The sequence below is a fragment of the Cibotium barometz genome, chromosome 6, assembly GCF_041138505.1.
Source record: "Cibotium barometz isolate CiBa-2024 chromosome 6, ASM4113850v1, whole genome shotgun sequence".
Taxonomy (NCBI): domain Eukaryota; kingdom Viridiplantae; phylum Streptophyta; class Polypodiopsida; order Cyatheales; family Cibotiaceae; genus Cibotium; species Cibotium barometz.
Window position 1 is genome coordinate 47936603 of NC_141051.1, and position 27487 is coordinate 47964089.

At 43.2% G+C, this 27487-nt stretch overlaps 1 protein-coding gene across 1 annotated transcript in view; it reads left to right on the plus strand.

Moving 5' to 3' along the window:
* LOC147637813 (threonine--tRNA ligase, mitochondrial 1-like) overlaps positions 1-27184 on the plus strand; it is a 46750-nt gene extending 19566 nt beyond the window's left edge. The window contains exons 3-22 of the mRNA XM_086799644.1: positions 15560-15685; positions 15821-15880; positions 15966-16055; positions 16217-16291; positions 16431-16559; positions 16641-16730; positions 16955-17043; positions 17200-17296; positions 17401-17487; positions 17781-17865; positions 18192-18286; positions 18380-18412; positions 18617-18703; positions 18962-19054; positions 19127-19219; positions 25759-25980; positions 26076-26147; positions 26226-26297; positions 26387-26503; positions 26711-27184. Coding sequence (XP_086655770.1) covers positions 15560-15685; positions 15821-15880; positions 15966-16055; positions 16217-16291; positions 16431-16559; positions 16641-16730; positions 16955-17043; positions 17200-17296; positions 17401-17487; positions 17781-17865; positions 18192-18286; positions 18380-18412; positions 18617-18703; positions 18962-19054; positions 19127-19219; positions 25759-25980; positions 26076-26147; positions 26226-26297; positions 26387-26485 — 1794 coding nt within the window. The 3' untranslated portion in view covers positions 26486-26503; positions 26711-27184. The remainder of the gene's footprint in view (positions 1-15559; positions 15686-15820; positions 15881-15965; positions 16056-16216; positions 16292-16430; positions 16560-16640; positions 16731-16954; positions 17044-17199; positions 17297-17400; positions 17488-17780; positions 17866-18191; positions 18287-18379; positions 18413-18616; positions 18704-18961; positions 19055-19126; positions 19220-25758; positions 25981-26075; positions 26148-26225; positions 26298-26386; positions 26504-26710) is intronic.
* The last annotated feature ends 303 nt before the right edge of the window (positions 27185-27487 follow it).

A 27487-nucleotide genomic window follows, 5' to 3' on the forward strand; every position in this document is an offset into this window, starting at 1 on the left:
AGTATAGCAGCCCACAGTTCTTCAACGCAGCCATACAGTCATACACAGGCCATAACCAGCAAGTACACCTGCGTTTTTTGCATATCCATCAAGTACACCTGTGTTTTCTGCATACCCAGCAGCCGGCCTGTGCACAGTTCCCCTACAGATCTGCGTTTCAGTCTACAGCAGTTCTCAGCCTTCTAATCATCATCCACATCTGCCCCAGCCATCTGGTGAAGGTAACACAGCATTCATAAGCATTTACAGCATTCTAACATAGCTTAGAACAGTTCACCGCCTTCTTTTCTTAGCCTCAGGTGTGCAGCCCTTCCTCATGCCCTTGGGAAGAGTGCATAGGCTCGAGATCAGTTCATTGAGGTGTTTCTACAGCCGTGTACAGTTTAGCCAGACTTCCAATCCTCTGAGATCTTGCGTTTGGCTTATCTGCAGTCCATAGTCATTCTCTCTAAAGTAATAAAGCAAATACTATCTCATTATCGGGATAGGGGGCCCTTCAGTGGGTAATTTGGGACCCAATCTGGTGTACAGTTTTCATCTCTCTCTCTCATATCTCTTTAAAGTTTGAAGTATTAAAATGGATTGCTAAACTCATGAAACTCAGGATACAGAAGACGGTGTGAGCATTTGTGTGACAGGATCTTCCAATACAAAGACTTCCGCTGCATATCACATTGGTATCAGATTCAGAATGTCCACACACACCGTATCCTAGCGTGGGGGCATCCTTGGATGGTTAGATTGCGTTCCGGCACGACCACCGACTTAAGCATCATGTCTACAGAAGAGAGTACTCATCAGCCGGAAGACGTCTCCCCCGAAGGAGACCATGTTCTTCCGCCTACAGCAGACACCATAGCTCTTCTTAAAGCTCAGAACCAGCTGCTCATGGAGCGTCTCCAACTCTTGGAGGCAGCAGCAGCACGTCCTTCTCCGCCTCCAGCAGCACCCGACTACATCTCACTCTTCTTTCAGATGGAACAACAAAGGAGAGAGGATGAGGCCCGAAGGAAAGAAGAAAAAGCAGAAAGACGGGACTATGAGGAAGCCCAACGCAGGATCGACGAAGACTGACGTCAAGCTGAACTCGTCGCTCGGGAACATCAACGTGAGCTTGATCAAGAACGTATGTTACTTGAGCACCAACGGGAAAAGGAGGCCATCCACTTTAGGTATCAGCAGCTCTCCTCAGTCTCCCCAGTCATAGGTGTCACCAACCAGCAGTCCGCAGCAACATCAACCACCGTCATTCGCAGTTAACCAAACTTCAATAAGTATGATGGTAAGTATGATCATTCATCAGTTAATCAATTTATTCATCAGTTTAATGCTCATTTTCCATTAGTTAGGATCACAGACCCACAAGATAAAGTCCACTTAGTGGCTCCCCATCTCACTGGTGAGGCAGTCACTTGGTGGCAGCATTGGTCGAGTATTCATACAGACCAGGCCACAGGTGTCACAGCCTTTGACTGGGACATCTTTGTCCATGACCTGAAGACCAGATTTCTCCCGCCCTAGTACATGACCGGTCTGAAAGATGAGTTCTATGGACTCAGACAGAACCAAATCCCCAGTGCTTCAGTTTTCCGGAAAGGTTATTACTTTAGCACAGCAGTTAGGGCTATCTGTGCAGGCCAAGATGGAGCAATTCATTCGTGGATTAGACTCTAACATTTGGTTTATAGTTCGTAACTTTGAACCAAGTACATATGACCGGGCTCTGACTCTCGCTTCAGAATGAAGAAATGAAGATGAACGGAGGCAAGCCCAAGTAGTCATCACAGTCCAGCACCAAACCCCAACAGGGGAAGGGTAATTCATCTTCTAAAGACACTAAGACAGACAACAGTCCCAGCTCTAGTTCAGGGGGTAAGGAATCCAAGCCTAAGAAAACCCTTGAGGAAAAGGCTCAAGCAGGCATTACTGGAGGTTATCTGCCTCCAGAGGAGCAAAGACAGTATAAGTCAGAAAACCGATGTTTTTTCTGTCATACCATTGGGCATGGTAAGAAGGATTTGTTGGGGTAAAGGCATTATGCCCACCCTTATAGTGTGTACAAGCCCATAAGTTTTATAGTACATAGTACACTTAGTACTTTTAATGTACTAAGTGCACTATGTGTACTAGAGCAAATATACATGTGTGATAGGGTAGTCACACACTCATATTTTGTGAGTTGACTTATCCCCACATGTCTCTCTCTCTCTCTCCCCCTTCTTCTCTGTGTGTGTCTCCCACATGAAACCCTAATTGTTTCAGCTGAGCTTCTTTAGCTCCCTTCAACTGGTATCAGAGCTGCGGTTGTGTCCGTGTGTGCGCGTGTGCGCTTACAGGTGTGCGTGTACAGGTCTTACTGCTGTGCTCTGTGGAGCGTAGGTTTGGGTTGTGCAGGACTCCATGTGTGTATGCGAGTACAGGAGAGAAGTGTCCTGTTGAGAGGCTCTTTACTTGGCTGTGTGGCCAAGGTGTTGTCCACAAATCAGGTACTGTGTGGGCAAATCGCGAGCAGCATCTATGCCAAGCAGCAACGAATTGAACAGCACAATAAGGTCAGTGTTGGCAGATGTGGTGAGTAGTGTGTCCCTATTGTGCTGCCACGAAGTCCAAGCATCAGTTGCCGTCAACGCAGGAAAGCTGCCAGGTGTTGGAAGATTGATGCGCAGGGTCTCAATAGGCGATCAACAGGGTAGAAGCATAGGGACTTGTGTTGCCGTGTGTGGGTCTGATTCACCACCCTGCATAAGCATCAAAAATTTCGGTATCCTGTGTGTGTATAGGGTAGAGTCGCGAGGTGTGTTGAAAGCAGGCAAAAGATGTTACAGAGGTCAACGTAGACCATAGTCACATGGGAACGTCGTTCCACTGGTGTGGAACGGGGGAACGTGGAGGAAGCCACCTTAGGAACGGTGGAACGTGGAGCAACGTTTTTTTATTTTTTTTTCGTGATTCGCGAAACGGCAGCGTTAACGATTTTTTTTTCCCAGATTTGGCAGCCGGCAGCGTATTCGTTTTTTTTTTTAATAAAACGGGTGCCCAACGTTTTGGGCAGCCTTTAAAAAAGGCCCAAATTTTGGGCCTTTTTTAAAGGCTGCCCAAAAAGTTGGGCACCCGTTTTATTAAAAAAAAAACGGATACCTGCGTTGAGCGCCGCCGCTGACCCCTAAAAAAAAAACAAAACAAAAAACGAAAAGATTATGCAACGTTAAAAAAAAACGTTGAAAGACGACCTGCAGGGGTCCCCTGCAACGTTCAAAAAAAAAAACGTCAATATCAACGTTAAAAAAAAACGTACCTCTCTGAGAACTTATAAAATCCTGCACAGTGCAGCTGCAAGTACAGTGTGCATAGCCAAGTACAATCTCTCTCTCATAGCCAAGTACAATCTCTCTCTCTCTCTCTCTCTCTCTCTCTCTCTCTCATATAATGCCTCCTAAGGGAACCAAGACAGCTTTCTCTCTCTCATAGCCAAGTACAATCTCTCTCTCATAGCCAAGTACAATCTCTCTCTCTCTCTCTCTCTCTCTCTCATATAATGCCTCCTAAGGGAACCAAGAGAGCCAAGAAGAACGAAGCATGGTCATGGTGGGATGAGGTGGATATTCTTGAGGCCAATCAAGGCGGAGAAGCTAGGAAGTGGAAATGTCGCTATTGTGGCAGCACCAAACATGGGGGAGTCAACCGAGTTCGAGGTCACCTAATCCATGAGCCGGGACAAGAAATCCAACCATGCTTGTCAATCTCAGCTGAGAAAAAGAGAGAGCTAGAAGCTAGGCATAATGAAGTGATTTTTCGTGCTCCTCCTCCAAGAGCTATGGCTGCGAACCCATCATTCTTTACAACTCCTTCAAGCAACTTCTCCACATCCGTAGGCTCTTCTTCCGTGCATCAACCGCCATCCCCCAAAGGCACGCAAAGAACTCTTGCAGGTTCTTGGAATCCACGCAAACGAGAAGCCGTGGATGCAGCTATTGCAAGGTTCTTCTACCATGACCACATCGCTTTCAATGTGGCAAGGTCCCCTTATTTTCGGGAAATGGTTCGTCTCATTGCTGAATTTGGACCAACCTACACTCCCCCTTCTTCGGAGAGCCTTCGAACCATGAGAGCTTCATAGATATGGAGCCACAGTCTGAGTCGGATGATGACGACCCTCCACCTCCACCTCCACCTCCACCTCCACCTCCACCTGCATCAATGCATGATGCATCTATGGATGATCTAGCTGACATCTTTGCACCTATTTGATATCACCTAGGACTTTAGGTTTCTTTGTTCTTAGCTATCTAGCTTTCACTATGTGGCTGCACATTGTACAAGCTATTGTACTTCTGGTTTTCTAAATATGAACAAGGTCATTGAGTTTGCTATCAAATTCTTGTCTCTTTTTGTCTACTTTCAATTGTATATTTGTCTCTTTTTGCCTGCTTTTAATTGTATATTTGTCTACTCATGTGTATTGAAATATGATAACGTGTCGTTCCGGATCCCGTTCCGGATTGCAAGGGGTCCCGTTCCCGTTCCGGATTGGCCCCTCGTTCCCATATCCGTTCTCGTTCCCTGGTGACTATGACGTAGACAGGTGTAGTCGTTTGTAGTTTGCTAGAGCCTGGATCTGCAATCCGCATAGTGGGACTGCCGAGAGCGTGTCTAGTTGGCCTGAGGCGATTGTACCGGTTTGATATCTTCAGCCTGTGAACTCGGCTACACGAGTCAGCAAATACGACGCCCCCCCCCTTTCAGCAACAGAAATCAGAAATTTCAGAGGTATTTGCTTCAATTTTGGGATTGGCATGTCCATTATCATCAATTGAGTAGGTACAGGTCCTAATGGCTCAGATTTGAGCACAATTGGCAACATTGGGTGACATTGGTCACATTCCGGGTCAATTGGCAGGAAATTGGGTGTCAACATTTGGGGCTTTTGATGTAATTGTGCCATTGGACATTCATACATGCTGTATGATGTGAGCAATCTCACATTCGGGGCTAAACTGCAGGAAATTGGAGTGCAAATCAAAAGGCTTTTGTGCCAATTGGGTTGTTGATTTGCGTGCAGGCACTGGCACTTGATGCTTTGGGCAATGTGTTGATGCCTGTCAAGCACTCAATGTGCCAGTAAATCAAGGGGCTTTTATGTGTTGGATGTATATGTGGCCAGGGGGAAGCATTGTGAAGACTCTCGATGCCTTCATGTGCATTAATGTACCATTCATGATCAGAAATTGATCTTGAATCAAGGGGCTTTTCAAGATTTTGTGCTTGTTGAGCTTGGCAAAGCAACAGGGAAGACTTTTATGCCTTGAACCCTCAGAAATCCACTTGAAGTCAAGGGGCTTTTTCCCAATTTCTGTCCGGGACTGTTGTATGCAGTGGTGGGGATTGTCAAGGTCTGATTTTCACTCGTTTGGACAGCCAGGAGAGCATTTATTGCTACTGTACTTGCTGGTACAGATTTGGTACAACTTTGTACAAGTTTTGGCATGGCTGTACATTGATTTGAGTGAGAAAAAGGCTCATTTTCAGCTGCTGTACTTGCCGGTACAGATTTGGTACATCTTTGGTGAGCACTTAGTACTGTTGTACAGTATTTTGGAAGGGGAACAGAGCACATCTAAGGTGCTGTCATAAATCTGCAGCAACCAGATTTTGGTGATTTTATCACATTCAGTGGGAGGAGAGTTGCATTCGTGCTTCCGCAGTGGGAGATAAACTTTGGGAGAACAACTGTGAGCACTTTGTGTGCTTTGGTGCAGTGTTTGCACATCTTGCAGGGAGTCAGGCATTGACTGTGTCAAAGGTTGCATATTGCTATGGCAACCACAGGTGAGAGCTCTTCATTGCTTCACATCAAGAAGCTTGAAGGCTCGCATAATTATGACATTTGGCAACCCAGTGCTATAATGTGTTGCTCCAGAAGAAGCAGTATAAGCCCATCAAAGAAAGGGGTGTAATGCCCGCTTCTCTTACTGTTGAAGAATGGGAAGATATGGATGAGCTGGCAAGATCCACCATCATGTTGTCTGTGTCAGACTCTTTACTTTTCAGCATACGTGGAGAGAAGACAGCTTGGGGAATGTGGCAAAGATTGCAGGACTTGTATGCCCAGCAAAGTGCCTCAAGCAAAGTGTATTGGTTGAAAAAACTCATAGGTCTTCAAATGAAGGAAGGGGCGTCTATGACAGCCCATCTAAATGAGTTTAATGGTGTTGTCAGCCAGGTCATCAATCAAAAGTTGGCAATGGACGATGAGTTCAAAGCCACCTTTCTCTTATGCACTTTGCCAGAGAGTTGGGACACATTCAGGATAGCCACTAGCAATTCAAATGCTATGCTGTCATATGCATATGTGGAGGGTGCTCTCCTTCAAGAGGAGATGAACAAGAAGAACAACTCTGTTGGAAAGTCCAATGCAATGAATGCACGTGGGAGATCCCAGCAAAGGGGTAAAAGCAAAGAACGGGGAAGGAGCAAGTCCCGCTCCAAAAAGGACTTGGAATGTCATTATTGTGGCAAGAAGGGACATTTCAAAAAGCAATGCTACGAATGGAAGAATGATCAAAAGGAAAAGGGCAAAGGAAAAGACAAAGATAAAGATGAAGCCAAAGATGCAAAGCCAAAGGGCAAAAGTGGAGTCAAGATTGAAGAAGTCAATGTGTCACATGCAGGTGACAGTGAGGATGAAGTCCTATTCATGTCTTCACTTGATGCCCATTCACTCCATGTAGGAGATGGTCATGGTATGCACTCGTGGATCATTGATTCAAGTGCCTCCTTTCATGTCACAGGTTGCAGAGACTTGTTTGTCAGGTATACTGCTGGCAATGAAGGAGTAGTTTATTTGGGTGACAACCATGCATGCCAGATTCTTGGCAGAGGTGATGTGAGGCTTGTGTTTTTAGATGGCTCACAGCTTATGCTCCATGATGTCAGGCATGTGCCTGAGATCAAGAAGAACTTGTTTTCTACTGGACAGCTTGATGATGCTGGTTATGTTACCACATTTGGTAGTGGAAAGTGGAAGATTAGTAAGGGCTCACTGGTTGTTGCCAGAGGCTCTAAGGTGGACACTCTTTACTTCATGCATGCTGGTGTTTGTCACCATGCTAATGTAAATGCAACCGAGCTGCCGGAAATCTCTATGTGGCATAGCCGGTTGGGACACATGAGTGTCAAAGGAATGGAGCAATTGTCTCGCTTTGGTTACTTGCCTTCTCTAAAGTTCTCAAGTTTTCAGTTTTGTGAGCATTGTATATATGGCAGGCAACTCCAGTGCCCCCACAAGAAAGCTCTTGGACAGAAAGATGCTCAGTTAGAGCTTGTGCATACAGATGTATGTGAGATGCATCAGCTTTCTTTGGGAGGGGCAAAATATTTTGTCTCTTTTATTGATGATGCCACACGCAAGGTGTGGGTTTATCCTCTTCGTTTGAAGAGTGATACATTCTCAGTGTTTGAGAAGTTTGTTGCTCATGTTGAGAATCAAACTGGCAAAACACTGAAGGCTTTGCGTTCCGACAATGGTGGAGAGTATATGTCCAAACAGTTTCAGGACTTTTGTGATGCTAAAGGCATCAAGAGGGAGCTCTCTGCTCCTTATGATCCTCCACAAAACGGGACAGCAGAGAGGATGAACAAGACCATTCAGGAGAAGGTCCGTTCTATGTTGTCACATGCTGCGTTACCTTATGGTTTTTGGGCTGAAGCTGTTATGATAGCCGTTCATCTTATAAACAGGTCACCTACCACGAGGCTTGGCGGGAAAGTGCCAGAGGAAGTATGGACAGGGAAGCCTCCGTCCTACAAGCACTTGAGAGTGTTTGGTTGTGTTGCGTACGTGCACATACGCAGGGAAATACGCACCAAACTTGATCCTAAGTCTCACAAATGCATATTCCTAGGATATGGTGACAGAGGTGAAATGGGGTATAGACTTTGGGATCCAGTGAATAGAAAGATTATACGCAGCAATGATGTCATTTTTGATGAAACATGCATGTATAAGGAGCCTGCAAGGCAACAGGAGCCTGGTAGAGTCATCTTTGATGATGATGGACATCATGGACAACAACCAAGGGCTGTAAATCAGCCATTACAGCAACAAAACCAGCCCTTAAATGGTGCTGAAAATGGTCCAAATGGACAGCCAGAGATGGCAGAAGATATCCCTATGGATATCCCACAGTTAGAGGAGATACCGGGCATGATCTTTCAACCTTATGGCATGGAACAGGAGCCACCAATAGGTGATATGCAGGCTGGACAACAACCTGCAAATGATGATCATTGGGTACGGAGGTCCACAAGATCCTCCAGACCCCCTGACAGGTTTGTTCCAGGGGTTGACTACTTGATGCTCACTGACTGTGGGGAGCCCTCTTGTTATAAGGAGGCTTTACAGAGGGCAGACAAGGCTCTTTGGGAGCGTGCTATGAAGTCAGAGATGGATTCTCTGCACAAAAATGGAACATGGAAGTTGGTGCATTTGCCTACAGGCAAGAAGGTTTTGCCATGCAAGTGGGTTTACAGGCTCAAAGTTGCACCTGATGCAAAGCCAAGATACAAAGCCAGGTTAGTGGCTAAGGGCTTCAAGCAGGAATATGGTGTGGACTTTGATGAGATCTTCTCTCCAGTGGTCAAAATGACCACACTTAGAGTTGGTTGCTCATGATGATCTGGATTTGGTTTGGTTGCTCATGATGATCTGGATTTGATTCAGATGGATGTGAAGACTGCTTTTCTTCACGGTGATCTCCATGAGGAGATATATATGCAACAGCCAGAGGGTTATGCAGTGAATGGAAAGGAGAAGCTTGTATGCAAGCTGAAAAAGAGTCTTTATGGGCTCAAACAGGCACCAAGGGAATGGTATCATAAATTTGATACATTCATGAAATCCCAAGATTTTAGGAGGAGTGACATAGATGACTGCTTATACACCAAGAAAGCTTTGGATGGCAGTCTATTGATCCCCATCTTGTATGTTGATGATATGTTGATTGTCGGGAAATCTCGTAAAGAGATGGATGCCTTAAAGAAGAGGCTGCATCAGACCTTTGATATGAAGGATTTGGGTGATGCAAATCACATTTTGGGTATGCGGATACTTCGGGACAGAAATCAGCATGTGTTGTATTTGTCTCAGAAGGAATACATTGGCAAAGTTTTGCAGAGGTTCAATATGGAGGGGGGGAAAGAAGACTAGTACTCCTTTGCCTCCAAATGTGAAACTCAGTGCTATGGACAGCCCACAGTCGGATAGTGACAGGGCTGATATGGCCAAGATTCCGTATGCTTTAGCGTGTGGCAGTCTCATGTATGCCATGGTTGCTACCAGTCCGGACATTGCATTTGCAGTGGGAGTGGTTACTAGATACATGGCCAACCCTGGCAAGAAGCATTGGGAAGCAGTGAAAGGTGTCATGAGATACCTGAAGGGCACATAGGATATGTGCATCTGCTTTGGCAAACAGGATGCATTAGTGCATGGTTACACGGATTTGGATTATGCCGGTCATCCAGATAACCGGAAGTCTACTACCGGTTATGTGTTTACATTCACAGGAGGTGCTGTGTCATGGATATCCAGGATGCAGAAGTGCACTGCCTTATCTACTACAGAGGCCGAGTATATTGTAGCCACAGAGGCTTGCAAGGAGGCATTATGGCTATCTTCAGTTGGCAAAGAACCCTGTCTTTCATGCAAAGACGAAGCATGTGGATGTGAAGTATTACTTCATCAGAGAGGTGATAGAGAACAAGCTAATTCAGCTTGTCAAGATTCATACGGATGACAACCCGGCTGATCTGTTGACAAAGAGTTTGCCTCCAGAGTGGTTTGCTCATTGCAAACACTTGATGGGCAAATGGCCTTGTATATTATCATGTACATGCTGATTTTTTCTTTTCCTTCACTTAAGGGCACATTGCCTTTAAGTGGGAGGTTGTTGGGGTAAAGGCATTATGCCCACCCTTATAGTGTGTACAAGCCCATAAGTTTTATAGTACATAGTACACTTAGTACTTTTAATGTACTAAGTGCACTATGTGTACTAGAGCAAATATACATGTGTGATAGGGGAGTCACACACTCATATTTTGTGAGTTGACTTATCCCCACATGTCTCTCTCTCTCTCCCTTCTTCTCTGTGTGTGTCTCCCACATGAAACCCTAACTGTTTCAGCTGAGCTTCTTTAGCTCCCTTCAGGATTGTCCAAAAAGGCAAGCGGAGCAAGCCTCCAAAGAGCCTTCTGCCACAGTTGTCGCAGTATCCCCCGCTCCTCCAGACCCGCATGCTACCACCAATGCGGTTCAGATCTTACCTTCTATGCATTCCATGCCATCCGTGGTACTTGATGCTAAGCAGGAGGGTGAGGCAACAACCACACAGAAAACCTGATCCGAGCTTATGGTTCTGCCAAGGGCCGACAGTTCATAATCCTTTTTGACATGGGCTGTTCTGAGGACGCCATCTCTCCCCGGTTGGCTACCAACATGAGCTGTATCTGAGTGTCCTATCATTTGGAGGTAGACGGGTTTACACCTAGTCTCCGCACCCACATATCTCAACAGGCACATCAGTTTTATTTTCAAGTTCAAAAGGCCTCATTCTAGCGAGATTTCATTGTCTCTCCTCTTTTGGGATGTGACATGATCTTAGGAATCCAGTGGTTTCGTCGGTATGAACCTATTCCCAATTGGGGGCATGACACCTTTATTATCTCTAAAGGTTTTCCTGAGCTTGTCATGATTCGGAGAGATAGGAGCATTCTTGGTGTTCCTATGATTTCTCATCTCCAGGCCTAACGAGCTATGTGCAAGGGAGCAGAAGGAGCATTGATTTATGCTCAGATAGCTTCTATCTCATCGATAACCACTGTCTCATCATCTTCAGTCCCTCAGTTACCAGATCTCCTTTCTCATTCAGACATTTTCAAGGATGATCTCCTACCCAGTATCTCACAGTTAGGAGAACCTCCTAGCAAGTTTCCCTCTTGTCTTTCCAAGACTTTCAAGGGCAAGCTAGAACAGCAATCAGTTCTCAAACATTTGAAACATGTTCCTTATGGACACATTTTCACAGTCACCACAGACCACCAAGCACTGAAGTGGCTCCCGATGATGCCAAGTGCCGAGTGGAGTGCTCAGCACACTAGACAGGGTCAGCTCTTCCAACAAGTTGGAGGAATGATTAAGTATATCCCTGGTCAGCATAACCCAGTAGTAGATGTTCTTAGTAGAAAGACCAGCATCCAGACCAGTCAGGAGTCTACCATTCTCAACATCTCTGGAAAAGACTTAGAAGATCAGTATGTCGATTCCGCAGAGTTTGGTACTCAACCGAGTTTGGTCCTCAATTTTTGAGCCTGGCCATTATTCAGTTCACAGACAGGCATGTAAGCTTAGACGAGATATCCACTTCAAGGAAGGGGATTGGGTCTCTCAGTGCATCATGAAACAAAGATTGAAACAAGTGGGCAAACATTTTCCCAAGCTTTCATTCCATAGTTTTGGCCCTTTTCCAATAGTCAAAAAGTTAATTGATGTCTCCATGAAGTTAAAATTGCCTACCAGTTGGACAATGCATGATGTTTTCCATGCTTCTTGGCTAAAACCATATGTTGGTCCAGAAGTGTTTGATGTTTCAGATGAACATCAGCCAAATGTGGTAGATAAAGCAGAAGTTATTGAGTCCGAGCAGATCCTTCTTCATTGTTGGAAGCATGGTTCCGATCGACGGATACGTCAGTTCTATACGAAATTCTGAGATCGAGGTACTCACGAAGCCGTATGGCTAGACGACGAGTTCTTCCAGGAGTATCCCCAGTTGTTGGCGGACTACTTGGAAGCCATGAACTTACCGCCAAGCTAAGCAGGAGGGAATGTCACATGCACTCTGCACTCAGTGCATGGTGACAAACTGGCTTATTATCAGCAGTGCAACATTTGTACAGTATTAGAACCCAGTAGGATGATATTTGTCGTACACCGTGACCCCATTGTACATCCTCAGTCCAGGATAAGTCAGGCATGAGCTACGTAGGTCATTCCTGAGCCTTAGCGAGTCAGTCGGTCAGTCAAGTCCCTTAACCTACTTGGAGAGAATCATTCATGCATGTAGAGTCAGTAGAAGCCTTAGGGTTTGCATCAGAAAGCACTCTGCATCCTGCATAATATGCGTTCATATGTCTGTGCATCATGTAGAATATCCAAGAAGCCTTAGGGAATTTACTAGGATTTATTTGGTATTTTTTTCCATATTTTATGGTATTTATTTGGCATTTATTGTCATTTATAAACATAAAGTTTATTAAATTATGACCAGCCAACTTGACCAACCCCTATCTAGTATAAATAGGCTTGCATAGGGCTTAGTTTCTCATTCAGACTTCAATGTGCTAAGAGCTTTCCTCCTCAGCCCTAGGAGTACTCTTGCCTTCAGCACTAGACTAGTCTCATCCAGCCTTGGAGTGCTTGAGTTTTGCTTCTCCAGCCATCTCAGCATCTGTGTTTTGCCTTCAGCCATCCATAGTCTTCAACGCAGCAGTACAGCAGCCCACAGCTCTTCAACGCAGCAGTATAGCAGGCCTTAGTTCTTCAACGCAGCCATACAGTCATACATAGGCCATAACCAGCAAGTACACCTGCGTTTTCTGCATATCCATCAAGTACACCTGCGTTTTCTGCATACCCAGTAGCCGGCCTGTGCACAGTTCCCCTACAGATCTGCGTTTCAATCTACAACAGTTCTCAGCCTTCTAATCATCATCCACATTTGCCCGAGGTAACACAGCATTCATAAGCATTTACAGCATTCTAACATAGCTTAGAACAGTCCACCGCCTTCTTTTCTCAGCCTCAGGTGTGCAGCCCTTCCTCATGCCCTTGGGAAGAGTGCATAGGCTTGAGATCAGTTCATTGAGGTGTTTCTACAGCCGTGTACAGTTCAGCCAGACTTTCAATCCTCCGAGATCTTGCGTTTGGCTTATCTGCAGCCCACAATCATTCTCTCTAAAGTAATAAAGCAAATACTATCTCGTTATCGGGATAGGGGACCCTTCAGTGGGTAATTTGGGACCCAATCTGGTGTACAGTTCTCATATCTCTCTCTTATATCTCTTTAAAGTTTGAAGTATTAAAGTGGATTGCTAAACTCACGAAACTCAGGATGTAGAAGACGGTGTGAGCATTTGTGTGACAGGATCTTCCAATACAAAGACTTCCGTTGCATATCACAGAAAGCCTGCCTTGTGCTCATCACCTTCATGAATAAGATCTGATGATATCTAGACTTGAGACCGGAAAATACTTTGGCATGAAGCAATTGATCAAATAATTTATCAATCCGAGGAGGAGGATATTTATTCTTGATGGTCAGTTTGTTGAGGGCATGATAATCAATGCATTGTCGCATTGACTAATCTTTCTTTTTTATGAGTAAAACTGTGCACCAAAGGGACTTTTACTAGGACGAATATGACCTTTGTCCAAGAGTTTCGTTAAGTGGCGTTGAATTTCTTGTGATACAATAAAAGAGACTTGATATGGAGCACGAGTCGGTGGCGAACTGCAAGGAAGTAAATCAATCGGATGATCCACGGGCGTTGAGGAGGCAAAACTGGAGGCAGTTCCGCAGGAAACAAATCCAAATGTGGGACAAAGAAGGATTGAGTTAAATATGCCACCTTGATAAGGCACAGTCTCTTGTGTAGAGAAAACCATTAAGAGTGTCGAAGAACAACTGGTCTTTCAAACCCACTGCTTCGCCTTGGAGATCAATGTCCATACTATCTTTGACAAAGTGTAAATTGTGGCTGCGGAAACTGATGAGAGGGTCATATTGATATAGCCATTGTTGACCCAAGATCATATCGTATCGAGACAAAGGCATAACCTCAAAATCCATCTTATCGCGATATTGAATGTGAAAGGAAAGTCGAGGAGCCATCGTGTTTCTTTTAAATCTCAATCCATCTGCCAACTCAATCTCGTAAATGTGGGTATTGCAAGTGGTGCGTATCTTCAATCGTTGTATCATAACCGTGGCCACAAAATTGTGAGAACATCTGTTGTTAATTAGGACAGTAATGAGACAACTAGAAATTTAGTCAATTAGTGTCAACACTTGAGTAGACACAGAGGCTGGAATTGTAGAGACAGACTGTGTTTTAGCCACTGAGGTAATGATGCAAGCTTGTGCATGCTGGGATATGACCATAACATACTTGTCTTTAGAAGTATCTGAAGACTGAACCTGAGACTTGTCTTCGGAGGTGGAAGGTTCCACATTGGAGTTCTGTCGATTACTGGGACGTTTAGGGCACTCGAATCATCAGTGGTTTTCGGAACAAATGGTGCATAGACCTGTCTTATGTTGGCTTGTAGTAGACGATTATTTCGGGTTATGGGATTGGTCGCATCTAGAGTCGCGTCCACAATTTGGTCCTCGTGGTTGATAAGATTGCTGGTGCCATGGTCGGTCACAAGATGACCCCTCTCGTTGGAGAGGCTTCTGGAAGGACTGCCGCTGAGAACTGGGTCGGGGTTGAGAACCGCCAAAAGATTTGAAACCATCACGAATAAATTTATTATCGTTGTCGAGAGTAGAAGAACCTGGGCAACCTTGGGACGAAGATCCCCGTTGTGGGACTGGGAGAGTTGCCTTTAATCAATAGATGTGTCCCTTTGAAGAGACGTGTCCTTTGGTGATGACCCATGTGATAGGGTGTGACCCTTCACTGGTGTCCTTTCAATGATTAAGAGTAATTAAGGGTAATTAAGAGAGATTAAGTTAGAATCGTGACACTTACCGAGAGTGTTTGGTTCTTGACCTTGCCTTGTGGCTACGGTTTGGAACTATTGTTTGATTTGTTTTCATGTACTTGGGAAATCTGGTGCTTGGCACCCTCATATTTGTACTTTTAAAGTACTCTCTTTGGAATAAAGACTTTCTAAGCGAGGGTCAACTCTTTCCAGCCCCAGTGCTTGTGTCTCTTTAATTTTATGCTAAGTAAATGGTATCTTAAGTTGTCGACTGTTTAAAGGACTTGTTAATGTGAACAAAATAGTGAGAGAGAAAGAGCCCCTATTGCATAGTTTCTGGGGAACGCCGTTCCTCTTGGTAACAGGTCCAAAAATCCTTTAAAAAAGGGCAAAATGTAAAAAAAAAAAAAAGCATTTTTCCTCTATTTTTCCCACTCAACTATGCATACATAAATTTTCAAAATTTTAGCATATCCTACTTAAAACTCATCATTTAAAATGACATTTTTTTTCAGAATTCCATTTGTTTTGTTTGCCGACGTGGTGTTCCCTTGTTCTTGTTCCCGTTCCAGGGGTCAAAACAATCCAGTTCCTAAGGGACAAAACAATCCCCTGATCCCGTTTAATAGTAACTATGCCCTATTGTCCTCAACCCGATGTCTGATTTCTTTTGCTGTGCTTGTCTGTTTGTTGGGTACATCTCAGCACTTGAATAATCCATGGATACTTTCAATCTATCAGATCAATGTCTCATTGTTGTCTTTCTCATTTGTGAACGTGATGACTTCTTTTCAGGTGAATGGCACCCTTTGGGATATGGCAAGGCCTTTGGAAGATGATTGTACACTACAATTCTTTTCTTTTGAATCGAATGAAGGACGGGATACATTTTGGCATTCTAGTGCTCACATTCTGGGTGAGGTTAGTAGGTTTCTTTTTGAAATAGTGAGTCTGTAGGTTTTCTCAAGTGTGTGTTGCCTCTGCCAACTAGGCATAATTAATTTGTGGAGCTCCATGTGGAAGCGTAGAAAGCTTACTTGCATATATGGATTTCAGTCTCTCGAGCTCGAGTATGGATGCAAATTATGCATTGGACCTTGTACTACGAGAGGCGAAGTAAGTGCGCTTTTGTAAGACCTTACTTATACTTTCTTGGAAGTTGTTGGACATTTTCACTGAATTATTGATGACTTTTCTATAGGGTTTCTACTATGATGCGTACTATGGGGACTTGACACTTAATGAGGATCATTTTGAGCGCATTAAGGCGCAGGCTACCAGTATTGCAAAGGTTATATCTATGCACTGTCTTGCCTGGTTGAGCAATATTATGCTGTTTACATGCTCTTTTTGTAGTGGGGAGCTTTATGAAATCGTAGAAGGAAGGGCATTATTGGTCATGCATCTACGAGCCTGACCACTGAACCTGTTTTCTTTTTGTTGATACCACAGGAGAAGCAACTGTTTGAACGGATTGAGGTCACGCGACAACAAGCTTTGGAACTTTTCGCAGAGAATAAATTTAAAGTAAACTCTGTGGTCTTTCCCTTTTGAGAAAATACCTACTGTTTTTAGGTTTTGTATTTTGTGAGCATTCTTGTACAGATGGTTTCCCTTTACCTTAAAGCTCCTTTGTCTGATGGGTTTTGATGCTTGTTTCTACCAGGTAGAAATTATCAATGAGCTCCCAGAAGATAAGACCATTACTGTTTACAGATGTGGACATTTAGTTGATCTATGTCGAGGACCTCACATTACGAATACGTCTCATGTCAAGGCGTTTGCGGCATTAAAGGTTTTCTAGGTTTCTTTTTTCATGTTTTTTCATGTATGCTATGTTTTATTGATAAACCAGCGTCACTTGTTTCTCATGCAGGCCTCTGCTTCTTATTGGAGAGGCAAAGCTGACCGGGAAAGCTTGCAAAGGGTCTATGGAATTTCTTATCCTGAGCCCAAAAAGCTGAAGGTTAGACTTCTCCTTTTTCTTCCAAGTTTTTAATGGAGTCCAGCTTGTGAATCAAATAAAGGAAATCGTGCTTCCAAGTTTTTAATGGAGTCCAGCTTGTGAATCAAATAAAGGAAATCGTGCTTTCAAATACAGGTCCAACGGGGCTTGAGGGTGGATTAAAAGCTTGTTAAAACGAGAACAAATAGTTTTTAAGTCTCACTAGATTGTATTTTGTCTCTTAGGAGTACCTACATCAAATTGAAGAAGCAAAAAAAAGAGATCATAGGCTTCTTGGGCAAGCTCAAGAGCTTTTCTTTTTTCACCCATTGAGGTATTTGCATAGCTGTCCCTTTGTGCAAATATTTATTATTGAACTCTTTGATTTTATGAGCCGTGACACCTTGTCTATTTTGAAATACTGGTTGAAGCTTTGTGATAATTGAGTCTGCTTTTGGAGTCTGTAATTTTGAGGTTTTATTATTGCCAGCCCTGGAAGCTGTTTCTTCCTTCCACATGGAGCGCGGATTTACAACAAGCTAGTGGAGTTCATTCGTGGGGAGTATTGGAAAGGAGAGTATCATGAGGTTGGTTCAAGATTTTCTCAAAGTGCTATGCTTTGGGAAGATGTATCTTCTCTTTGTGTACTTCAGCCTTTACGTTGCTATTTTACAATTTGTCTAAATTTCAGGTCATATCACCAAACATCTTCAATATGCAGCTTTGGGAAACATCTGGCCATGCCTCAAACTACAAAGAAAACATGTTTACTTTTGAGGTATGTGTGGGATGTATTGGAACAAGCATGCTACATGCTGTATGGGTTGTAAGGTTTTTGCCTAAACAAAAAGAAATATGGCAATGGAAGTTGTAGTCCTTAATCATTAAGTTGAGGTATGTGGGTGATGTATCAAAACAAGCATGCTACATGTTGTATGGATTGGGTCATCGTGTCAGGCCTTTAGCTAGCACGAATAAATACGGCAATGGAAGTTCAATCCTTAATCATAAAAATTGTGATAGCTTAATGTTTATACTCATTACTAGAGGGCTGGGGTATTGTGTCTGCAGGTAGAAAAACAGGAATATGGGCTTAAGCCAATGAATTGTCCTTCCCATTGCTTGATGTTTCAACATAGGGTACGCTCGTACAGAGGTAAGTCTCTCTCTCTCTCTCTCTCTCTCTCTCTCTCTCTCTATACACACATGCGCGCCACACACACACACACACACACACACACACACACACACACACACTTTATACCTCTCTTTTTGGAATACATTGCACAAAGATTGGTTCCATAAGGTACATAGATCTACCCTAAGCGTCAGCTATGCTTGGCTTTTGAATTATGCAGGGCCAGTTTGCTAATGAAAAGGTTTTCCTTTTTGTTTCACCATAAATCCTCACCAAAAGTATTTCTATCTTTTCACTTTCCTCATTCTGTCTGCCTTCTGAGAATAAAACTCTGTTGTTGGCAGAATTACCGCTTCGGTTTGCAGACTTTGGAGTACTACATCGTAATGAGCTTAGTGGAGCTTTGACAGGCCTTACTAGGGTGCGGCGGTTCCAACAGGTCATTATTTGGATTATGGTGTGATTTGTCTCTGTGTATTTTCATATTATCATCTATTATGTCAAGATTTGGATGCTTCCCTTCTGTTTGCAGGATGATGCGCATATCTTCTGCATGGAATCTCAGGTTTGGGACCTTTCTTTTTTGTATTGTTGTTAGTGCATTAGGTGTGGACCATTAAACTTTTTATTTTAGCAAAATCGTATCAAGATGCTTATTATTAAATTTTAACCTTTTACCATTTATATTCAAATCTACAATTTGCTATGTGGAAAGCACAAGGTCTCATTCAAATTAGTGTCTGTCTGACCATTCTTTTTGGTAATGCAGATTTCAAATGAAGTGAGGGGAGTTTTAGACATGCTCCAACGAGTGTACGACATTTTTGGCTTTACTTTTGAACTCATGCTTTCCACGGTAACTCCGCAGGCCCAAAAAGTACATAATTATAGGGTGACCTTCTTTACCTTAAATTGTCTCCATATGATGTGCCCACAATGAGAGTAATGTGGGAATAGCTTTCCTTTCTGCCCTTAATTCCACTACATTGCTTCTCAGTCATTAATTGCGCTCCGCCCCCCCCCCCCCCCCACCCCCCCCCCCCCCCCAACCACCACCACCACCACCACCAATCCTTTTCTTCCCCTTTTGTTGTTTTGATGTACTGGGTTGTAGAGACCTGAAAAATATCTGGGGGAGCTGGAGACATGGCAGCGAGCTGAGAAATCTCTTGAAGATGGATTGAATGCATTTGGGAAACCTTGGCAGGTAAATGGTTTGCTGATATTTGACTCTCAGTTGCTATATCAAAAATGTTTTACCTGGTGGATATGTCTGCAGATCAATGAAGGCGATGGCGCCTTTTATGGTCCTAAAATTGACATCCAGGTGTTCGATGCCCTTAAAAGGAAGTTCCAATGTGGCACTTTACAGGTAATTGGGTTTATTTTGTAAGGGTTGAAATTCATGTCAGTGGAAGCGTTAAAAATGAGTTTGTCATTCATGACATGATGAACACAAACCTTTCCCTTCTTCCCTCTTCAGGTAACAAGGTTTATCTTGTAAATTGGATTACCTGTAGACAAAGGAGGGGGGAGTGTAAGACCCTCCAAGATCTCCCTAAACACAAGCAATAAGATTAAATAAAAGGCGTGTAGTCTAGCTCACCTCCCAAACATAGGTTTGCAATTACAAAACACCCGTGAACCGGAGGCTAAGGCTCACTCCCATCTGGCCAAGTCCATGGGCGGAGTCTCTGGTCTAGGGTCAAGCCCATTGTCAACAATCGTCAACTACTATAATAATAAACCAAGTCACTTATATAGTGTCTACTGTTGCTATAAATAAACATGCAGTCATAAATAGCCAGTAACCATGGATGAATCACCTTAGCCACATGTATTAGCCTGCTTTCCCTAATCCTAGGGCTCCTCTAACCTTGTTGGATTAGGCCACTAATCCCAAAGATTAACGTTAGGTACATACATACTTCCCCTTCTTAAGACATTTCCACTCTTGGGAATAAACATTGGAAACTCAAACTACATCTGACAACTGACTCCATGATGTGGTTCACATGTCTGATCTTTCCACATAGGTACCTATATAGGAACCGGCTTAGTCATAATCCACCACTCGTAGAGGACTATCTCCGCCATGGAATAAAGACGAAATCGAAACCAAATCAAGGTTGTAAAAAACTTAACAACCTCTAAACCCCCCAACTCCCATGGAATTGTGGATAACCTGAAATCATGGAGACAATTATCTTAGCTAATCTCCACCATGGAATAAAGACGAAATCAAAACCAAATCAAGGTCGTAAAAAACTTAACAACCTCTAAACCCCCCAACTCCCATGGAATTGTGGATAACCTGAAATCATGGAGACAATTATCTTAGCTAATCATATTATCTATCTGCACAAGTGCTTTCCACTAAAAATAATATGAGTTCCTTTTCTAAAAAAGTTTTAAGGTATTAATGTCCCTCCCTTGCACATTTTTCCCAAAAAACCAGTCTTTGCTTTTTTCAGCACTCGCCGTGCTTTTGATAAAAAAAGGCCTCCCCTAAAAAAAACATGCCTCACCAGCTTTCTCCTGCCGATGCTGCACAACCCCTCCTCCTTCTTGCTTTTCCGCCGCCCTGTTGTAGCCCTCTCTGCCTGCTTACCTGCGGACAGCAGGACAGCGCCTGCACTACTCTGCACAGAGCGGTATGACCAGCAGCTTGCTACGGTGCTGCTGTCCGCCCTGTACACACAGTGAGACCTGTGCACTGCTGTAACCACTGCTGCCCACCTTGTTAAGCTGTGTGCACACAGTCCTAACCAGACCCTGTGTATTCTTATAAAAACACAACAGTCCAGCAAAGCAGGACGACTAATGCAGCATCAACCAGAGAAAAAAGGATTTAGGGTTTTATGCATTTTAGGGTTCTTGGGAGAGCATACCTCCACTCACACATATGCTTATCTCTCTCTCTCTCTCTCTCAGGGTACATGTTCACGCCATTCACAGCCTCAGCATCGGCGATGTATGATATCTTATATCCCTCTTATGGCACTGGATGGAGTTAGACATAGATCTGCATAGCATGCTTGTACTACCCCTTCAGCATATAGAGATGCATCTTGCCTTAGCACTCCATCCACATCCCCACCCCCCCTTATATTGTTTGTATATGGGGCTCCACCGATCCATGATGATTCACAGTTGTATCCAAACACATGCACACTTTTTCTTTTCTTTCTTTTCTTCCGATGACCGGAAGAACACAATTGTATTATTTTTTGTCTCATAGGCCGACTTTGGCCTCTCGTAGACGTGTTAATATATCTTTCTTCTTCGTTCATTCTTCCTCTCTCTCACAGAATCCACCAAGTTCCTTCATGCAACCCCAACAAAAAACCCTTACCAGATATGCAAATCAAACATGAACATAGTGACCGAGACATACTTGGACAAGGCAAACTTTGTAGGTGATCATGTTGGCTCTGATACCAACTGTGAAATTCCCTCCTCAAAATCATCTAATACACAAGCTAAACACACAAGGTTAGAACACATAGAAGGGTGCATGCAAACTCACTTCCCAACCATAGATTCCATTTGGAATATCCCCCGAGCTAGGGGCTAAGGTTCCACTCCCATAGGTCAAGCCAGTCAGCCTTGGCTTCCCATATCACTAGAGCCTGTCCTAACGGACCCTTGGCAAGATTGCGTGGGAACATCCATGTCCATGGCAGGAGTAAGGCTACTCTGGTCGAGCCATAGACCAAGTGTCAAGTATGAGAGCCTCCCTCAACACAATATCCTATAAGTCACTTGCTGCTATAAATAACCATCCAATCATAAATAGCCAGTAACTATGGATTATCAATAGTACTAACGAACCCTAGCCACTTGTAACTTGCCTACAGCCTTCCCCCTAATCTCAGGGCTCCCCAACCCTCTGCCCAGATTAGGACCTAATCCCGAGTATTAGTGTGAGGTACATAACAACAACGAAGTGCTTGGCTGAGATTATGTATGCACAAGCCCTAGGACTCAAGAACACATACTTCTGCACTTGTTTACTGCTGAAACTATGAGAGAATGAGATGATTTTTGCAAGGGAGTGAGGGGCTGCTTATATATGATCATGTGATCCTAGTCGGTGTCCTTATGCTGTTGTCGGCCTGTTTATTATGCTCACGATTGGTTAAAATACGCATTGAATACTGTCTTCTGTGCTAATGCTTCACACGTGTGGGACTGGCTGCTCCTGCTGTTGGACGACAGGCCTGTATGGGCTCCTGACTGGCTGCTGGCCATGCTGGCTCCTTGGTAGCACTAGGTGGCCCTTGGTTTTCCTCCTTGTGGTGGCCTTTGGGCTGCCAATTATAAGGCAGCTAGGCTGGCGCTTGGGTTGGCCTATAAAGCCTTGACTACCCTTGCTAATCGATGCTTCTACATTGTTGCTTTGGACTCCTATGCTAGGATCACCTACATGAACTGGCTGTTCTCCAAGCGGGTTAAGTGATAGACTCTTGATACCTAACTTCTAAGGCTTGGAAAGACCTATGTAGCTTGTGCCTGGCATGGTCACCACATATGACAAATAGTCCTAAAAAGGTACTAAATTTATACAAGTATAATACTTATGATGAGCCTAGTGTCACGTGGCACCTTAGTGCATGGGTGCATGTTCCCTCTTGCTTTGCTTGGCACATAGCGGTTGAGTGCTTCAGGTACGGTGTGGTATGGTACGTGTACGGTACGAGTACGTAAAGTACGCATCAAGATAAGTACTTTAAGTATGTGCATGTTTTTTACTCTATATATATATGTGTGTGTGTGTGTGTGTGTGTGTGTGTGTGTGTAAAATAAGAAATATCTAGCATCCATACAAAAATAGCATGAAAGACAATGGTAATACTGAAATGAAAACTAATCTATTAACTATTGAGCAATGACCACTGACTAAAATAATTAAAAAACGGGCCGAATAAGTGTTGTACATTGAACCTCATATTTGGTACGAAGACCTTATCCGTACGAGGTACGGTACGTATGGAGTGGTACGAAAAGTACTGAAGGTACTCATCGAATGAGTACGGGTACGGAATGCGACTATGGCGTGGCGGTGGTTGTATGGCGGCCTCCAATATCTGTGGGTACTCTTGGAAGAATTCCTCGTCTAGCCAAACGGCTTGGTGAGTGCCATGTGGCATCCACTTATTAGAGGTGTAAACACACTATTATAGGTGGATACGATGTGTGCCATGTGGCATCCACTTATTAGAGTGATATTTGTATGGGTGAAAAGGTAAGGCTGCAAGCTTGCAAAAAGCATTGTACTTGGTGAGTATCAAATTTCAATCACTTCTATCAATCAATCACATCATTGAGTCGTGCAATAACCCTAGAGTCTTTATGTTCAGACAGACATTGGAGTTAATGGTTGCACTTTTGAGTCGATGTCTTTTTTAAGTTTAGCTTAATATTTGGTTTTGGCTCTTAAGTGCTTTAGGTCTAGAGTTTATAGTTCTCTGTTTTGCTATTTTGTGTTGTTGTTTAGTATCTCAGCTCAAAAGATTTAAGTTCTTATTAAGGAGTGTGTGTATGCTTTTGTCTGTGTGTTTTTTATTTTTTATTTTTTAAAGTTTCTTTCATTCATGTAATTGTTTTGTTTTGTTTTTTGGTTTGTTTGTTTTTTTTTTGTGTTAATGTCTTTATTAAAAGTCTTTGTTTGATATTATCTTTTGATTTCCTCTCCTTAGTAGCTAGGTTTGTTAGTTTATTAATTTTTGATTTTTTGTGTTAATGTCTTTATTAAAAGTCTTTGTTTGATATTATCTTTTGATTTCCTCTCCTTAGTAGCTAGGTTTGTTAGTTTATTAATTTTTGATCTTTCAAATGCTTTGTTTTTGTCTGTCCTTCTTCACTTTTATTTTTTTCTCAAATCTCTCAATTCGTAAGTTCAGATTTTTTTGACCTTATGAAATGTATATAAATAACTCTAGAGTCTCTTTGAGATCTCTCTCTCTCTCTCTCTCTCTCCCCACACACACACACACACACACAAACACTCTCTCTCCATGGACACTTTCTCTTTCTCCTACTTCAGACCACACAATTCAAACATCCGTGACAGAAAAGTGCAAAGCACTAGATCTTTTCAACAAAACCCTAGCAATTTGCCACAAACCCATCGATCTCCTAAACGCAAAACACGAGTGATTAGTACAAACCCCTAAGAGTCAACCGTAGGTTCTATGCTTCAAACCACCCCCGAGCCAGGGGTAAAGGTCTGACTCCCACAAATCCATGTCAGACTCCAGTCCTTCGGCATGGTGATCTATCATCTATGCTCTACCACATGCAGAGCCAGAGTCTTGGTCGGCGGACTCTGACTAATAGTGAGGTTATGATAATAATAACCCATGCTTCACTTATATAGTGCCCACTATTGCTATAAATAACCAAACTGTTATAAATAGCTAGTACACATGGATTTATTAGTATTAACCTTAGCCGCTCGTATTAGCTTGCTTTCTCTTAATCCCAGAGCTCCCCTAACCTTGTCAGATTAGGCCACTAATCCCAAGGATTAGTACTAGGTACGCAACACAATTTCCCAAGAAAAATATTTGAGATTCTCGAAATACTTGCAACCATGTGTGAGACGTGCAAACTTTGCTTTTTCTGCTTCTCGTGTTTAGGTAAGCTCTGATACCAAATTTAAGATCCCTCAAAATCTCCTTAAACACAAGCAACAAGATTAGTACCAAATAGAAGGGGTGCAAGCTAGCTCACCTCCCAACCTAGGTTTGCGATTGCAAACCACCCCCGAGCCGGAGGCTAAGGCTCACTCCCATCCACCAAACCAAGTCCATGGCGGGAGTCTGTGGTATAGGCTCAGGCCCTTGTCAACAATTGTTATCTACTATAATAATAAGCCCACAAGTCACTTATATAGTGTCTACAGTTGCTATAGTTGCTATAAATAACCATCTAGTCATAAATACTCAAAAACCATGGATTTACTTTAATCCACCTTAGTCACCCATTAGCCAACATTCCTTTCCCTAATCCTTGGGCTCCCCTAACCTTGGCGGATTAGGCCACTTATCCCAAGAATTAACATCAGGTACATAACAAGGAGACAGGGGAAGAGGGGGGCGGGGGGGTGGGTGGGGTGGGGTGGGTTATCTTGTAAAGATTGAACACAACTCTACATGTAACTAATTGGGTTTATCTTGTAAACCCAATTGTCTGTAGTGGGAGGCAGGGGGCTGGATAATTGGGTTTATCTATCTTGTAAAGCTTGACACAACTCTGCAGGTAATTGGCTTTATCTTGTAAAGCTTGAAATTCATCTCAGTTTATGAAAATGAATTTAGTCGTTTATAATTCAATGAACAAAATCACTCCCTCTCACTTTCTCCCTTCTCTACAAGGTTTGTTTTCTCCTCTTTTCATACGACCATGATGTGTAGCTCACCACATGAATACCTTTTAAAACTCCAGAGAGTTTTACTCGTTGAATAAACTAGGTATAGGAAACATATAAGGCCTAACCATATATCATATATCCTTTATAAGTTATAAAGGCCTTACCTACTAAGGGCTGCTTAACTGAAGGTCATGAACCGCTGCTGAACCCATGGCCATATTTTTTTCGGTTAATTATTAAGCCATTGCCAATGGTATTCCAATCTTATGAACGTGTACATTGTTCCAAGGTATTGTGTACATCTTCTTTGTTTAAACTGCACCCATTCTTTATACAGTACTATGGCCTTTATTTTTTTTTGAAGTGTGCTAGCTCGTTGTTTAACACATGAAGCTATACGCATGGGTCATGTCTTATTCATCTCATTTCAATTTAACAGTGGTTTTCATGATAAGATGCTTTTGATGTGTACAGCCATTTCTTATATCTTATTTCATCAAGTTTCTCATTTGAGTACTGTACTGGGAACCCAGTTGGACTTTCAACTTCCACGACGTTTCGATCTCTCATATTCAGGGGAGGATGAGGCCAAAAGGGAGAGGCCTGTCATGATTCACAGAGCGATATTAGGATCAGTGGAGCGGATGCTTGCCATGCTGCTTGAACATTATGCTGGGAAGTGGCCATTCTGGCTAAGTCCTCGCCAAGTCATAGTGTGCCCTGTATCTGCAAGGTTCATCAGTTATGCCCTTCAGGTAGGGTCTAGAGCTCTGCTCAAGATCATAAGTAGAAACCCACCTTTTTTTGTCATGAGAATTTGCATTTAATGTAGGGTGGCACTATTTTCCAGGTTCGTGAACAGATACACGAGGCAGGCTTTTATGTTGATGTGGACAGTTCTGACAGAAAGCTTGATAAAAAGGTATGTTTTGTACCAGTTGTATATGTATCCGATTTTTAAAGCTTGTTTTGGCCTAAAACTATGTTGTTTTCTGGACAGATACGGGAAGCACAATTGGCGCAGTATAATTATATCCTGGTTGTTGGTGAAAAAGAGATGAATGATGGAACTGTAAGTGGATGAGAACACTTACTACTCTTCTCGTTGAGGTTTCCATTTAAGTTTTAGTTTCTGAGAGTGTTGAAGATGAACTTTTGCAGGTGAATGTGCGCACTCGAGATGATAACCAGGTGCGAGGTACCAAGAGTGTTCTACAGATTTTGGAAGAATTCAAGGTTGAAGTTAATTCTCATCGTTGAATCTTATTTGGAGAGCAGGTAGTGAATACTCCCTACCTGTTGTTAGTGTTCACAAGTGGTTAGTTTTGGCCCAGCTGCTATATGGTTTAGCTGTTGCCTGTGGAAGGTGTTATTTTGTTTTAACTTAAAAGGTTATAAACAGTCACTTGCTTGCCACTTTTTTAAAGATGCCGGTTGATTGAAGAGACAGGGAGGGAACTACTTACTGTCTGTCAACTTTTGCAGGTTGTTTAAGTACACAAAGATAGAAATTACTGATAGCAATTCAAGGATTTGTAAGCTTTGATTGTGGGGAGCCACACCCCCCCCCCCCCCCCCCCCCCCCCCCCCCCCGCGCGCCGCTCCCCAAACCAACCTCAGGGTTCTGTCCATGGTTCAGTGTGGTCAAAAATTTTCCCCATGTCTGGCCCTATTGTAAATGAAGAGCAAAACTGACTTGTATGGCGGAGAAAGCTAGTGTTGTACTTTGATCCCCACAGTAGGAGGTGGCTGTGGGTTACCTAAGCAATGTGGGTTATAATTTCAATGCCCTTTTCTATCACCTTGAAGGGGAAAAAAGCAGTCAAAGTCAAAGCCTGCCACTGAAATCTGCAGTGACAAGTGCTGTATTTTTCTTTGGTAATCCTTACTCGTTCCTGACCAATTTTGATATTAGACAAAAGCCACCTTATTTTTATTTCGAAATTAATAACATGCTTCTGATAGTGTGTATTACAGGATTCTGGCTGCCCTAGGCCTTCAAAATTGAAGGCCTAGATGCTATCTTGGCCTTTGTTTGAAGTCCATTATTTATTAAGGAAAATTTGCTTATATGGCTTTTATTTGCAAGCTTCATTTCAGTGGTAGTCTTCACTTGAAGGCTAAACTGGCTTTGATGCCCATTGTAGCCTTCAAGTTTCAAGCCTGGTCCGAACCTCCTCCTCCCCTTGCTTGACCACGAAACGTGCTTGGCTTTGCCTTGCGTTGTTCTGGTTGGGGGGGGGGGATTCTTACCTAATGTTA